General features: G+C 51.8%; 1 protein-coding gene across 2 annotated transcripts in view; it reads right to left on the bottom strand.

Moving 5' to 3' along the window:
• The window catches only part of LOC119953299 (baculoviral IAP repeat-containing protein 7-like), an 87874-nt gene that overhangs the window by 27536 nt on the left and 45803 nt on the right, over positions 1-14535 (bottom strand). Inside the window, exons 5-6 of one of the 2 annotated variants that reach the window (XM_038777426.1) lie at positions 7117-7326; positions 6835-6906 (exon numbers count right to left, since the gene is read on the bottom strand). In XM_038777426.1, coding sequence (XP_038633354.1) covers positions 6835-6906; positions 7117-7326 — 282 coding nt within the window. The remainder of the gene's footprint in view (positions 1-6834; positions 6907-7116; positions 7327-14535) is intronic. The other variant, XM_038777427.1, reaches the window with a different exon arrangement.

Below are 14535 nucleotides of genomic sequence, written 5' to 3'. Positions count from 1 at the left end.
CTCTGGTTATCTGTAGTATATTGAAATATACCACTGGTTATCTGTAGTGTACTGTGATAGGTTATCTGTAGGATATTGAATATACCGCCAGTTATCTGTTGTATATTGTGACATACCGCTGGTTATCTGGAATATATTATGAAATAACGCTGAATATTTGTAGTATATTGTGATTTACTGCTGGTTATCTGTAGTACATTGTTATATTCCTCTGTCTATTGCTTCCAATCAATCCTTAGACTGTATACCAAACCGCACAATAGAGCACAGTATCAGATTGGCAAAATTCCTCTGTCTGCTGCTTTAGTGGGGATACTAATCCATAAAAAAGCAGGTCACGTCTGCATTAAAACTGAGAGTAAAAATTGTCACATAACAATTGTGTTCTTCACTTAATATCACTGTTTGAAAGTCAGGTCTCCTTCACTCTCCTGTCCGTGTTTTACTTGTATGGGAGTTGAGTTACACTGCCTCGGTCCCCTTGAACACTGATGTAACCGAGGGTTATAACTTCTTGTGATCTAGACTGGATACTTGTACTTTTCGCATCTTCAAGTCTTGCCAGTGATTGATCAGGATACCATCCTGGTGAATTATGGATCACAGAGCACAAAAACTGACCATTCAGCTCAACCAGTCTATGGTCATGACTATGATTCATTCAAACTTCCTCCCATCCTATATTCATTTAACTCTATCCTCTATAACGCCCTGTATCTACTTCTTCATCTGCTTATGTCGCGTCTCCTTAAATGCATCTATACCATTGAGCTTCATCTCACCTCCCTGTGAAACGGGTTTCACATTCTCACCACTCTCTAAGTGGAGAAGTTCCTCCTGAATTCCCGATTTATTTCTTGGTTTTTATCTTACATTGCTGGCTTCTAGTATTGCTCTTCCTCACAAATGGAAACACTCTCCTTGTGTCTACTTCATCAAACCCTTTTGCAATTTACAAACTTTTATGGCTAACACCCCAAACCTCTCTTTTCTAGTGAATGAAGCCTCAGTCTGTTCACCCTTTCTGGATGAGAAACGTTGCAGTTCTATTATTATCCACGCAAGTCCTTTCTCATATCCTCTCTTTCCCTTCTAAAACCTTTTAATAATGTGGTGGCTAGAACTGAACACACTCTACGCCAGCATTCAATGTATGTTTAGCATGGCTTCCCCACTTTTCACTACTATCCCATTACGGATAAACCCTGGTGGTTTGCCTTATTTTTACAGCCTTATTTACCCATTTTGCTAATATTAATGAATATTGGAGGGCTATGGTGATGGCGGCATTGCTCCTGGCGCTGAGGAGATATACAGAGAGCCCACTTGTGCAATCCATGGTGAAGGTGTGGAACCAGCTGAGGAGGCATTTTAGGATAGAGGAGATGTTGGTGTTAACTCCGTTGTGCGAAAGCCACAGATTTGAGCCGGGGGGGGGGGGGGGGGGGGGGGTAGACGGTGTGTATAGGAAGTAGAGAGAAGTGGGGCTAGTGAGGGTGAGGGATCTGACCCTGGAAGACAGGTTTGTTAGTATAGTGGAACTGAAGGAGAGAGTAGAGCTCCTGAGAGGAAGCGAGTTTCGATATTTAAGGTTTTTTAAAAATTTAGTGTACCCAATTAATTTTTTCCAATTAAGGGCCAATTTAGCGTGGCCAATCCACCTACTCTGCACATCTTTGGGTTGTGGGGGCGAAACCCACACAGACACGGGAAGAATGTGCAAACTCCACACGTACAGTGATCCAGAGCCGGGATCGAACCTGGGACCTCGGCGCTGTGAGGCAGCAGGGCTAACCCACTGTGCTACCGTGCTGCCCTTTGCGCGGAAGGTTTGGTAAGAGTTCGCCAAGCTGTCGAAGTTTGCCTTGCTGGAGGAGCTGCTGCTCCCAACGTAGAAGGGGAAGGCAGGATTGGAGACATATATGGATGGCTTGGAGAACAGGTGGTGTGGGCAGGTGGTGAAGAATAAGGCGAAGTGAGAGGGGAGATAAATTGGGGAATGTGGAGTAAGGTGCTACGTAGGGTAAACGTGACCTCCTCGTGTGGGAGGATGAGCCTGATACAATGCAAGGTGTCAGGGTGCATATGACTCGGGCGAGAATGAGTGGGTTCTTCCAGGAGGTGGCAGATGAGTGCGAAAAGTGTGTGGGGGAGAGGGGGGGGGGGGGGGTGAAAACCACACACAAATGTGAGAGGTTGGAGAGATAGTGGGTGGGAGTGTTCACTAACAAAGATTGTGAGGGAGGAGGTTGGACCGAACCCTATGGCGTCGGTATTCGGGAAGCAGGAGCAGATGGAGGGAGGAAGGCAGATGTCTTGGCCTTCGCCTCTCTGGATGCCCAGCAATGGATCTTGTTGGAATGACAGTTGGCAATGCCGCTGGGGGTGGAAGCCTGGATAGGAATGCTTATATGACATTCTCCATTTGGAAAATATTAAATATGAACTGACGGTTCAGCGGCGAGCTTTGAAGCAAGGTGGGGCGGTTCATGGCATGTTTGAGGAGCTGTTCGTTGCTGGGAAAGGGGGTGAAAATGGGGAGAAACCTGTACAAACTGTAGAATTATGTGATGGAGAGCATGTTTCCCGGATGTTTTGTTTTGTAACTGTTTGAATAAGTTTGGAATAAAATACATTTAAAAATAATTAATGAATAGTGTATCTGTCCCGCTGGATTCTTTGATATGATCATTTAGCCACTGATCTCAGAGTGGGCAGTACAATGGTTATGGTCAGTTTCACATACTTACAGCAATATAACTTGGTGTTATGTACAATTATAAAATTTACTGTTATCTCGCTTCAGTGCATCATTTTTAAATTCCCTCTCTCATGTTAAACTCCCTCTCTCATGTTACGAAATGTAGTTCTTTGCTGTCTGCCTGTCCCGAGCTTTCACAGCTCCCCATTTCTAAAGCCAGACTCCAGCTTTTAGTTAAACAGATTACGATCAACACTCTGCCTACATCCCCTATCCCCCTCCGCCCCGCACTCCCCGCAAGGAAAATCCACCTAGTTAACAATGCATAGAATTGTTGCAGAAACAGATACATTCATTGAAAATAGGAGGAGGATGCCTTTTGGCCCTTCGAACCTGCTCCGCCATTCATCACGATCATGGTTGATCATCCAACTCAATAGCCTAATCCTGCTTTCTCCCCATGACCTTTTTATTTAAATAAATTTAGAGTACCCAATTATTTTTTTTTCCAATTAAGGGACAATTTAGCGTGGCCAATCCACCTACCCTCCACATCTTTGGATTGTGGGGGTGAAACCCACGCAGACATGGGGAGAATGTGCAAACTCCACACGGACAGTGATCCAGGGCTGGGTTTCAAACCCGGGTCCTCAGCGCGGTAGGCAACAATGCTAACCACTGTGCCACGTGCCGCCCCTTCTTCCAATAACCTTTGATCCAATTTGCCCCAAGTGCTATTTCTAGCCGCCTCTTGAATATGTTCAATGTTTTAGCATCAACTACCAACTGTGGTAATGAATTCCACAGGCTCACCACTCTTGGTGTCTCCTCATTTCTGTCCGAAATGTTTTACCCTGAATCCTCAGACTGTGAACCCTGGTTCTGGACACACCCACCATCAGGAACATCTTCCCTGCATCGACCCTGTCTAGTCCTGTTCAAAATATATGTGTCTATGATATTCCTACTCATTCTTCTGAACTCCAGTGAGAACAATCCTAAGCTAGTCAATCTCTCCTCATATGACAGTCCCGCCATCCCTGGAATCAGTCTGGTAAACCTTCGCTGCATTCCCTCAAGAGCAAGAACATCCTTCCTCAGAGAAGGAGACCAAAACTGCACACAATATTCTAGGTGTGGCCTCACCAAGGCTCTGTATAATTGCAACAACGCATTCCTGCTCCTATACTCGAAACCTCTCGCTATGAAGGCCAACATGCCATTAGCCTTCTTTACCGCCTGCTGCACCTGCATGCTTACCTTCAGCGAATGGTGCACAAGGTCACCCACTGTCGCTGGAAACTCAAATAGGCTTTACATGTCTCTCAGGTGTTGGTCCAGACAGTATTATCTACACTAACTGTTACACTATCTTCAACTGTTTCATGAATGACCTTCCTTCCATCATAAGGTCAGAAGTGGGGATGCTCGCTGATGATTTTACAATGTTCAGCACCATTCGTGACTCCTCATTTACTGAAACAGTCCCTGTCCAAGTGCAGCAAGACCTGGTGAATATCCAGGCTTGGGCTGACAAGTGACAAGTTATGTTTTGGTCCTGGTACCCAGAGTCCTGGTAACACATAAGAGCAAGTAATATTTGTGCCATACAAGAGCCAGGCAATGGCATGTCCAACAAGAGAGAATCTAACCACCACCCATGACATTCAATGACATTGACATCACTGAATCCCCTCAGTAGCAACAGCCTGGGGGTTTAACATTGACCAGAATCTGAACAGGACTAGGCCTATAAATATTCTAGCTACAAGAGCAGGTCAGAGGCTAGGAATCCTGCAGCAAGTAACCACGTGCCAACTCCCCAAAGCCTGTCCATCATCTACAAGGCACAAGTCAGGAGTGTAATGGAATACTCTCCCTTTGCCTGGGTGAGTTTAGCTTCCACAACACTGAAGAGGTTCAACACCAGGACAAAGCAGCCAACTTGATTGGCGATTGGCATCCCTTCTACAAAGAGTCACTCCCTCCACCACCAGTGGCAGCCGTATGTACCATCTACAAGATGCACAGCAAGAACTCACTGAGCCTCCTTAGTATCTTCCCAATCCACGACGGTTATCATCTAGAAGGACAAGAGAGCAGATACCTGGGAACCCAACCACCTGGAGGTTCCCTTCCAAGTACCTCATCACCCTGACTTGGAAATATATCACTGTTCCTCCACTGTTGCTGGGTCAAAATGCTGGAACTCCCTCCCTAATAGCACTGTGGATGTACCTACACCACAGCAACTGCAGCAGTTCAAGAAGGCAGTTTACCATCACCTTCTCTGGGGCAACTAGGGATGGGCAATAAATGCTGGTGTCGCCAATGGTGTCCACATCCCTTGCATGAATAAACCCCCAGCATCCTAATACCTGACCAACCCCCCCCCCCCCACAACCCCGCTGACTACCCCCCATAACCTGACTACTTCCCATACCCTGACTACCTCTCACTGACCAACCCCTCACTGACCACCCCCTTACTGACCATCCCATCAATGACCACCCTGACTCCCAACTTCCACCCCCTGACCCACCCTATCCCCCCATCCTAGCTACTTACCTTCTCCCTGGCTTCTTAAAGTGGCCAGATTTTAAACCTGGCTGCTGTCCGACATACTGCCGGAAGGGTGTGGATTCCTGACCTCCATCTCTTCTGCCTCAGGAACCTGCTGCACTGCAGTTGAAAGGTCGGTGAGAAAGATGTGGCTCCATTTCAGGCTAAGGAACTATGAGCGGAGTGACAATCTAACTGTGATTGTCACTGCACACAAGTTACAACCCAACTGTTTCCATTTGTGGCGAAATGAAATTTGAGGTGTTATCCAGGACTGGGTCGAACACTGTACCTTGGCTTGGCACCCTTGGCCGTGCTCCAGATCCTGACTGTCTGATGAACGCCTGCTCCATTCAGCAAGACAGTGGAAGCAAACATTCTGTCTGCCTCTCCTGCTGGTGCCAGGAGGCAGCTCCTACCTCCGAGGAGAACTTAAAAGCTCTACTTGGGTTCTGAGCTCTTCCCCTGCCTAATTAGAGCACTAGTATTTGAACAAAACGCCGTGAGGGCAACACAATTGAGGCATGGGCTCGGGACACACAATTCATCCAGGGGTCCCGACCTCTGCTTTGAAAGGCTGTTCATTTTGAGTTGGGCCATTGAGGTTTATCTCGACGGGTTAAGAATTTTTCTGTTGCAGAGAATCAGCTCCCTGGTAATCACAGCTGATCTGCTTTGGGCCACACAAGAAGCAGCCCATCTGATCCATCAAGCACACACTCATTAATCAATGGGTACATCAGTCAATGTGTAAACCCTGGTGGGCTGATCAATTATCAGCAGGCTGATTGTCATAGCGTGAGAGAGGTCTACACCACAGAAAAGGCCCTTCGGCCCATCACGTCTGCGCTGGTCAAAATCAACCACCTAATTGGTTGCAATTAGTTGGGATTAGCTTTCTAATCCCTTATCCCAGCACTTGACCCATAGCCCTGCATGTCTTGCATTGTAAGTGCACATCTAAATATAGCATTGCTGCTTCACAGCGCCAGTCGCTCGGGCTTGATTTCCGCTTGGGTCACTGTCTGTGCAGAGTCTGCACATTCTCCCCGTGTCTTTGCGAGTTTCCTCCGGGTGCTCCGGTTTCCTCCCACAAGTCCTGAAAGAGATGTTTTTTGGTGAATTGGACATTCTGAATTCTCCCTCTGTGTACCTGAGGACAGAGTCCTCCCAGATATACTCATCTTGGGCAGGTGCCTTAGTGTGGTGACTGGGGGCTTTTCACAGTAACTTCATTGCAGTGTTAATGTAAGCCTACTTGTGACAATAATAAACATTATTATTATTAATTCTTAAATGTTATGGGGGTCTCTGCCTCCACCACCTCCAACCTGAAATCTGAACACAAGCATCTCAGTTTGGACAGAGGTGTGTAAAGAGCAAGGTGCTTGGCTGCCGCTCCTACCTCCCCTGCCCCCCGTTCCAAATTCCATTTCATCCGACCCTAACCCTACACTAGTGATGATGAGATCCATTGGAAGAACATACTGTCAGTGCCCAGCAGAACGAACACTGTTTCTATCTGAGACCCTGAATCATCAGACCAGCGAGGACTCTCTGCTGCACCTTACCCCTTCTCTGGGTTGCTGCTTCTCTCCCCTCACTCGGAGCAGGTCTGGCTTCCCGTGATCTCTGGTCAACGCCTGCAAAAGAAAAATGACCAATCAGTCCTGGGGTCTGGATCAAATCCATGATGAACACACTCTGAAATTTGCCAGTGACCCTCCCTATTTGAGATCTCACAGTAAAAACACGCTATTGTCACTTTACAGTCAAAACCACCCGATCAGACATGAAAATCAGTGAAAAATTCCGACAGGAAGCAAGAAGAACTTGTGTTTTGAAGTCAATACCTGTGTTTAGTTGCCTCCTATCTCTTCCTCCTTCCTCGGGCCCGAGTAGATCAGAGAGAAGGTCACTGACTGAGCAATACTGTGACCCAGAGAGCAGGTACTTGTCACAAACCAAACTCTCTATCAAACTGTGATCAAAGCCCATCTGTAGCACATGCTGAACCACGGTGGATTGCATAAGAGGAGATAGCGCCGCATTTCCAACCACATCTGCCAGGAGATATATTTACTGTGAGAATTTAAGCTTGTTCCTCTATTGTCTCTTCATCTCCTGCTTTCTCCCCCTTTGAGGATCCTCCTGAGGCAGGAGGTTGAAACCAATGGGAATGTGATTTGCTGTTTGGCATTTTCCCACAATCTCCCCCTCCTGGAAAATACCTTCCCCTTTCCATCAGGAACCCATCTCACTCCTACCTCTCGACCAGAAGGATATTAGTCCAAGTCCCACTGTAGGGATTTGAGTATGTAATCCAGGCTCACTGAGAAAGTGCTGCAGTGTCTGAGCAGCCGTCTTTAGGATGAGATGTTAAACTGAGGCCCTCTCTGCTGGAGGTAACGATCCCATGGAATTCCTTCAAAGAGGAGCCAAGGATTTCTGCCCAGTGTCTTGGTCAATATTTATCACTAAATCAATATTAGCATTTACAGATTTTTAATAATTAACAATAATTAAGGGACTAATCAGTTTGTAACATCCCCATGTGCACAATTTGGTTGCCATCACTACACTGGTTGTGAAATTTTGTTTGAAATGCTTTGGAACATCCTGCAAAGTAGCAACACAAATTCAGATTCTTCCCAGATATATACACCCTATGGACAGACTCTCCCCGGACATACTCCTCATGGACAGGTTCTCCCCGGGCATAGTCCCCATGGACAGACTCTCCCCAGACATACTCCCCGTGGACAGACACTCCCCAGACATACTCCCTTTCGACAGGCTCTCTCCGGACATACTCCCCATGGTCAGACTCTCCCCAGACATACTGCCCTTCGACAGGCTCTCCCTGGACATACTCCCCATGGTCAGACTCTCCCCAGACATAATCCCCTTCGACAGGCTCTCCCCGGACATACTCCCCGTGGACAGTCACTCCCCAGACATACTCCCCTGGAACAGACTCTCCCCGGACATGCTCCCCATGGACAGAGTCCTCCCAAATATACTCACCTTGGGCAGACTCGCCCCAGATATTTTCCCCTGGGACATACTCTTCACGGACATACACCCCTTAGTCAGGCTCTCCCCAGACATACTCCACTGGGACAGACTCTCCCCAGACATACACCCATTAGACAGACTCTCCCCTGACATGCTCTCCTCAGTCAGGCTCTCCCCAGACATACTCCACTGGGACTGACTCTCCCCAGGCATACACCCATTAGACAGACTCTCCCCTGACATACTCTCTTAAGACAGACTCTCCCAGACATACTCCCCTTGGACAGACTCTCCCCGTACATACTCCCCTTGGACAGACTCTCCCCGAACACAGTGCCCTGGGACAGACTCTCCCCAGACATACACCCTATGGACAGACTCTCCCCGAACACTGCCCTGGGACAGACTCTCCCAGGACACACTCCCCTGGGACAGACTCTCCCCGGACATACACCCCTTAGACTGACTCTCCCAGGACATACTCCCCTGGGATAGACTCTCCCCTGACACACTCCCCTGGGACAGACTCTCTGCAGACATACACCCCTTAGATAGACTATCCCTGACATACTCCCCTTGGACAGACTCTCCCCTGACACACACTCTCCCCAGACATACTCCCCGTGGACAGATACTTCTCAGACAAACTATCCGTGGACAGACTCTCGCCAGACAAACGCGGTAGCACAGTTGCTTACAGCTGCAGGGTCCCAGGTTCGATTCCCTGCTTGGGTCGCTGCACGTGTGGAGTCTGCACGTGCTCCCCGTGTGTGCGTGGGCTTCCTCCGGGTTCTCCGGTTTCCTCCCACAGTCCAAAGATGTGCAGGTGGATTGGCCATGATAAATTGCCCTTAGTGTCCAAAATGGTTATGTGTGGTTACTGGGTTAAGGGGATAGGGTGGAGGCATGGGCTTGGGTAGGGTGCTCTTTCCAAGGCTCAGTGCAGACTCGATGGGCCGAATGGCCTCCTTCTGCACTGTAAATTCTATGAAACTCCCCATGGACCGACTCTCCCCGGACATACTGCCCTTGGGCAGACGCTCTCTAGATATACTCCTCTGGGACTGACTTGTCCATGGATGTTGCTCCTTGGACCAGGCACGCTCCCCGTACAGGCACCCTCAGCACACTCTCCTCGGACAGCCACGTTCCTTTGCAAGAAGTGGTAATTTTCAGAATTTAGATCTTACAGGTTTTGCAGGCACAATTGAAGATTTTTGGTCGAAGATTGGTTCTCTTCACTCTCTAGAAGAAAATGTTACCTGTTCCTAGCAGCCAGTGGCTAATATAATAAGATAATTGCCAAAGAGAATGGTGCTCTCCAGGACTCTTGTGGCCGCTTGTGTACCCTCTGACAGGAATTACCAAATAGCAGCCAGCGTGAGACAAGCTGAAAGGTGACTTCGGCCAATGTGATGGACAGAGAGAAGGTGACACTTTAGTACCTGGCCAGAACTACTGGCCCCTAGAAATAATGTATATTATTAGGTGCTTGCAGGGCAAGTGGGCAGTCCTCATAAGACAGCTGCTTTCCTCAGAGTGAGGGAGACCAGAATGAGCATCCTGGAGAGCAACGCTCTGCCGCTACAGGCTGCCGAGACCAACACTTTCCCTGCACGACTAGACATAGAATTTACAGTGCAGAAGAAGGCTATTCAGCCCATCGAGTCTGCACCAGCTCTTGGAAAGGGCACCCGACCCAAGCCCACACCTCCACCCTATCCCCGTAACCCAGCAACCCCATCCAAAACTAAGGGCAATTTTGGACACTAAGGGCAATTTATCATGGCGAATCCACCTAACCTGCACATCTTTGGACTGTGGGAGGAAACCGGAGCACCCGGAGGAAACCCATGCACACACGGGGAGAACGTGCGGACTCCGCACAGACAGTGACCCAAGCCGGAATCGAACCTGGGACCCTGGCACTGTTCAGGAATTGTGCTAACCACTATGCTACCGTGCTGCCCCTGGCCTCTGGCATCAGCAAACTGCTCTCACTAATCACATGTCCAATGTGTTTTGTGTCTATTTATCTAAACTGTAAGATTTTAATAAACAATTTAATAAATTATTTTAAAATCATCCGTGACTCTGATTCCATTTTTGGTAAATCTGTAACTCTCGGAATGAAAGCTTACAAAGTGGTTTCAGGAGTGGGCTATCAGGGTGGGATATCAGAGGTGGTATCAGAGTGGGCTATCAGACTGGGCTATCAGGGTAGGGTTTCAGGGAGGGGTATCAGAGTGCGGTATCAGAGTGGCGTATCAGGGTGAGGTTTCAGAGTGGGGTTTCAGAGTGGGGTTTCAGAGTGGGGTTACAGAGTGGGGTTCCAGAGTGGGGTTCCAGAGTGGGGTTTCAGAGTGGCATATCAGAGTGGCATATCAGAGTGCGGTTTCAGGGTGGGGTCTCAGAGTGGGGTAACAGAGTGGGGTAACAGAGCGGGGTAACAGAGCGGGGGTAACAGAGCGGGGTAACAGAGCGGGGGTATCAGAGCGGGGGTATCAGAGCGGGGTATCAGAGCGGAGGTATCAGAGCTGGGTATCAGAGCGGGGTACCAGAGCGGGGGTACCAGGACGGGGGTACCAGGACGGGGATATCAGAGCGGGGGTATCAGAGCGGAGGTATCAGAGCGGAGGTATCAGAGCGGGGATATCAGAGCGGGGATATCAGAGCGGGGATATCAGAGCGGGGATATCAGAGCGGGGGTATCAGAGCAGGGGTAACAGAGCAGGGGTAACAGAGCGGGGGTTTCAGAGCGGGTTAAGAGTGGGGGTATCAGAGCGGGGTATCAGAGCGTGTTATCAGAGCGGTGTTATCAGAGCGGGGGTATCAGATTGGGGGTATCAGAGCGGGGGATATAAGAGCGGGGTATCAGAGCGGGGGAATCAGAGCGGGGGTATCAGAGCGGGGGTATCAGAGCGGGGGTATCAGAGCGGGGGTATCAGAGCGGGGGTATCAGAGCGGGGGTATCAGAGCGGGGGTATCAGAGCGGGGGATATCAGAGTGGGGGATATCAGAGCGGGGGATATCAGAGCGGGGGGTATCAGAGCGGGGGTATCAGAGCGGGGGTATCCGGGCAGGGGTATCAGAGCGGGGGTATCAGAGCGGGGGTATCAGAGCGGGGTATCGGAGCAGGGGGATCGGAGCGGGGGTATCGGAGCGGGGGTATCGGAGCGGGGGTATCCGGGCAGGGGTATCCGGGCAGGGGTATCAGATTTGGGGTATCAGAGCGGGGGGTATCAGAGCGGGGGTATCAGAGCGGGGGGTATCAGAGCGGGGGGTATCAGAGCGGGGGTATCCGGACAGGGGTATCAGAGCGGGGGTGTCAGAGCGGGGATATTAGAGCGGGGGTATCAGAGCGGGGGTATCAGAGCGGGGGTATCAGAGCGGGGAATCAGAGTGGGGAATCAGAGCGGGGAATCAGAGCGGGGAATCAGAGCGGGGAATCAGAGCGGGGAATCAGAGCGGGGAATCAGAGCGGGGAATCAGAGCGGGGAATCAGAGCGGGGAATCAGAGCGGGGGTATCAGAGCGGGAGTATCAGAGCGGGGGTATCAGAGCGGGGGTATCAGAGCGGGGAATCAGAGCGGTGAATCAGAGCGGGGGTATCAGAGCGGGGAGTATCAGAGCGGGGGTATCAGAGCGGGGGTATCAGAGCGGGGTATCAGAGCGGAGGTATCAGAGCGGGGTATCAGAGCGGGGTACTAGGACGGGGATATCGGAGCGGGGGTATCAGAGCGGGGGTATCAGAGCGGAGGTATCAGATTGGGGGTATCAGAGCGGGGGATATAAGAGCGGGGTATCAGAGCGGGGGAATCAGAGCGGGGGTATCAGAGCGGGGGTATCAGAGCGGGGGTATCAGAGCGGGGGTATCAGAGCGGGGGTATCAGAGCGGGGGTATCAGAGCGGGGGATATCAGAGTGGGGGATATCAGAGCGGGGGATATCAGAGCGGGGGGTATCAGAGCGGGGGTATCAGAGCGGGGGTATCCGGGCAGGGGTATCAGAGCGGGGGTATCAGAGCGGGGTATCGGAGCAGGGGGATCGGAGCGGGGGTATCGGAGCGGGGGTATCGGAGCGGGGGTATCCGGGCAGGGGTATCCGGGCAGGGGTATCAGATTTGGGGTATCAGAGCGGGGGGTATCAGAGCGGGGGTATCAGAGCGGGGGTATCAGAGCGGGGGTATCAGAGCGGGGGGTATCAGAGCGGGGGGTATCAGAGCGGGGGTATCCGGACAGGGGTATCAGAGCGGGGGTGTCAGAGCGGGGATATTAGAGCGGGGGTATCAGAGCGGGGGTATCAGAGCGGGGGTATCAGAGCGGGGAATCAGAGCGGGGAATCAGAGCGGGGAATCAGAGCGGGGAATCAGAGCGGGGAATCAGAGCGGGGAATCAGAGCGGGGAATCAGAGCGGGGAATCAGAGCGGGGGTATCAGAGCGGGAGTATCAGAGCGGGGGTATCAGAGCGGGGGTATCAGAGCGGGGAATCAGAGCGGTGAATCAGAGCGGGGGTATCAGAGCGGGAGTATCAGAGCGGGGGTATCAGAGCGGGGGTATCAGAGCGGGGTATCAGAGCGGAGGTATCAGAGCGGGGTATCAGAGCGGGGTACTAGGACGGGGATATCGGAGCGGGGGTATCAGAGCGGGGGTATCAGAGCGGAGGTATCAGAGTGGGGGTATCAGAGCGGGGGTATCAGAGCGGGGGTATCAGAGCGGGGGTATCAGAGCGGGGTATCAGAGCGTGTTATCAGAGCGGGGGTATCTGATTGGGGGTATCAGAGCGGGGGATATAAGAGCGGGGGTATCAGAGCGGGGGTATCAGAGCGGGGGTATCAGAGCGGGGGATATCAGAGCAGGGGTTATCAGAGCGGGGGTATCAGAGCGGGGGTTATCAGAGCGGGGGTATCAGAGCGGGGGTATCATATTTGGGGTATCAGAGCGGGGAGTATCAGAGCAAGGGTATCAGAGCGGGGGTATCAGAGAGGGGGTATCAGAGCGGGGGGTATCAGAGCGGGAGGTATCAGAGCGGGGGGTATCAGAGCGGGGGTATCCGGACAGGGGTATCAGAGCGGGGGTATCAGAGCGGGGATATCAGAGCGGGGGTATCAGAGCGGGGGTATCAGAGCGGGGGTATCAGAGCGGGGGTATCAGAGCGGGGAATCAGAGTGGGGAATCAGAGCGGGGAATCAGAGCGGGGGTATCAGAGCGGGAGTATCAGAGCGGGGGTATCAGAGCGGGGGTATCAGAGTGGGGTATCAGAGCGGAGGTATCAGAGCGGGGTACCAGGACGGGGATATCGGAGCGGGGGTATCAGAGCGGGGGTATCAGAGCGGAGGTATCAGAGCGGGGGTATCAGAGCGTGTTATCAGAGCGGGGGTATCAGATTGGGGGTATCTGATTGGGGGTATCAGAGCGGGGGATATAAGAGCGGGGGTATCAGAGCGGGGGTATCAGAGCGGGGGTATCAGAGCGGGGGTATCAGAGCGGGGGTATCAGAGCGGGGGTATCAGAGTGGGGGATATCAGAGCGGGGGTTATAAGAGCGGGGTATCAGAGCGGGGGTATCAGAGCGGGGGTATCAGAGCGGGGGTATCGGAGCGGGGGATATCAGAGCGGGGGATATCAGAGCGGGGGATATCAGAGCGGGGGATATCAGAGCGGGGGATATCAGAGCGGGGGATATCAGAGCGGGGGTATCCGGGCAGGGGTATCAGAGCGGGGGTATCAGAGCGGGGTATCGGAGCAGGGGTATCGGAGCTGGGGTATCGGAGCGGGGGTATCGGAGTGGGGTATCCGGGCAGGGGTATCCGGGCAGGGGTATCAGATTTGGGGTATCAGAGCGGGGGGTATCAGAGCGAGGGTATCAGAGCGGGGGTATCAGAGCGGGGGGTATCAGAGCGGGGGGTATCAGAGCGGGGGGTATCAGAGCGGGGGGTATCAGAGCGGGGGGTATCAGAGCGGGGGGTATCAGAGCGGGGGGTATCAGAGCGGGGGGTATCAGAGCGGGGGTATCCGGACAGGGGTATCAGAGCGGGGGTATCAGAGCGGGGATATTAGAGCGGGGGTATCAGAGATGGGGGTATCAGAGCGGGGGTATCAGAGCGGGGTATCAGAGCGGGGAATCAGAGCGGGGAATCAGAGCGGGGGTATCAGAGCGGGGGTATCAGAGCGGGAGTATCAGAGCGGGGGCATCAGAGCGGGGATATCAGAGCGGGGATATCAGAGCGGGGTACCAGGACGGGGATATCGGAGCGG

This window comes from Scyliorhinus canicula, chromosome 18 (assembly GCF_902713615.1).
Source record: "Scyliorhinus canicula chromosome 18, sScyCan1.1, whole genome shotgun sequence".
Classification (NCBI taxonomy): Eukaryota; Metazoa; Chordata; class Chondrichthyes; order Carcharhiniformes; family Scyliorhinidae; genus Scyliorhinus; species Scyliorhinus canicula.
Note: the sequence above shows the minus strand (reverse complement) of the source record. Positions and strands in the feature narration are given on the sequence as shown.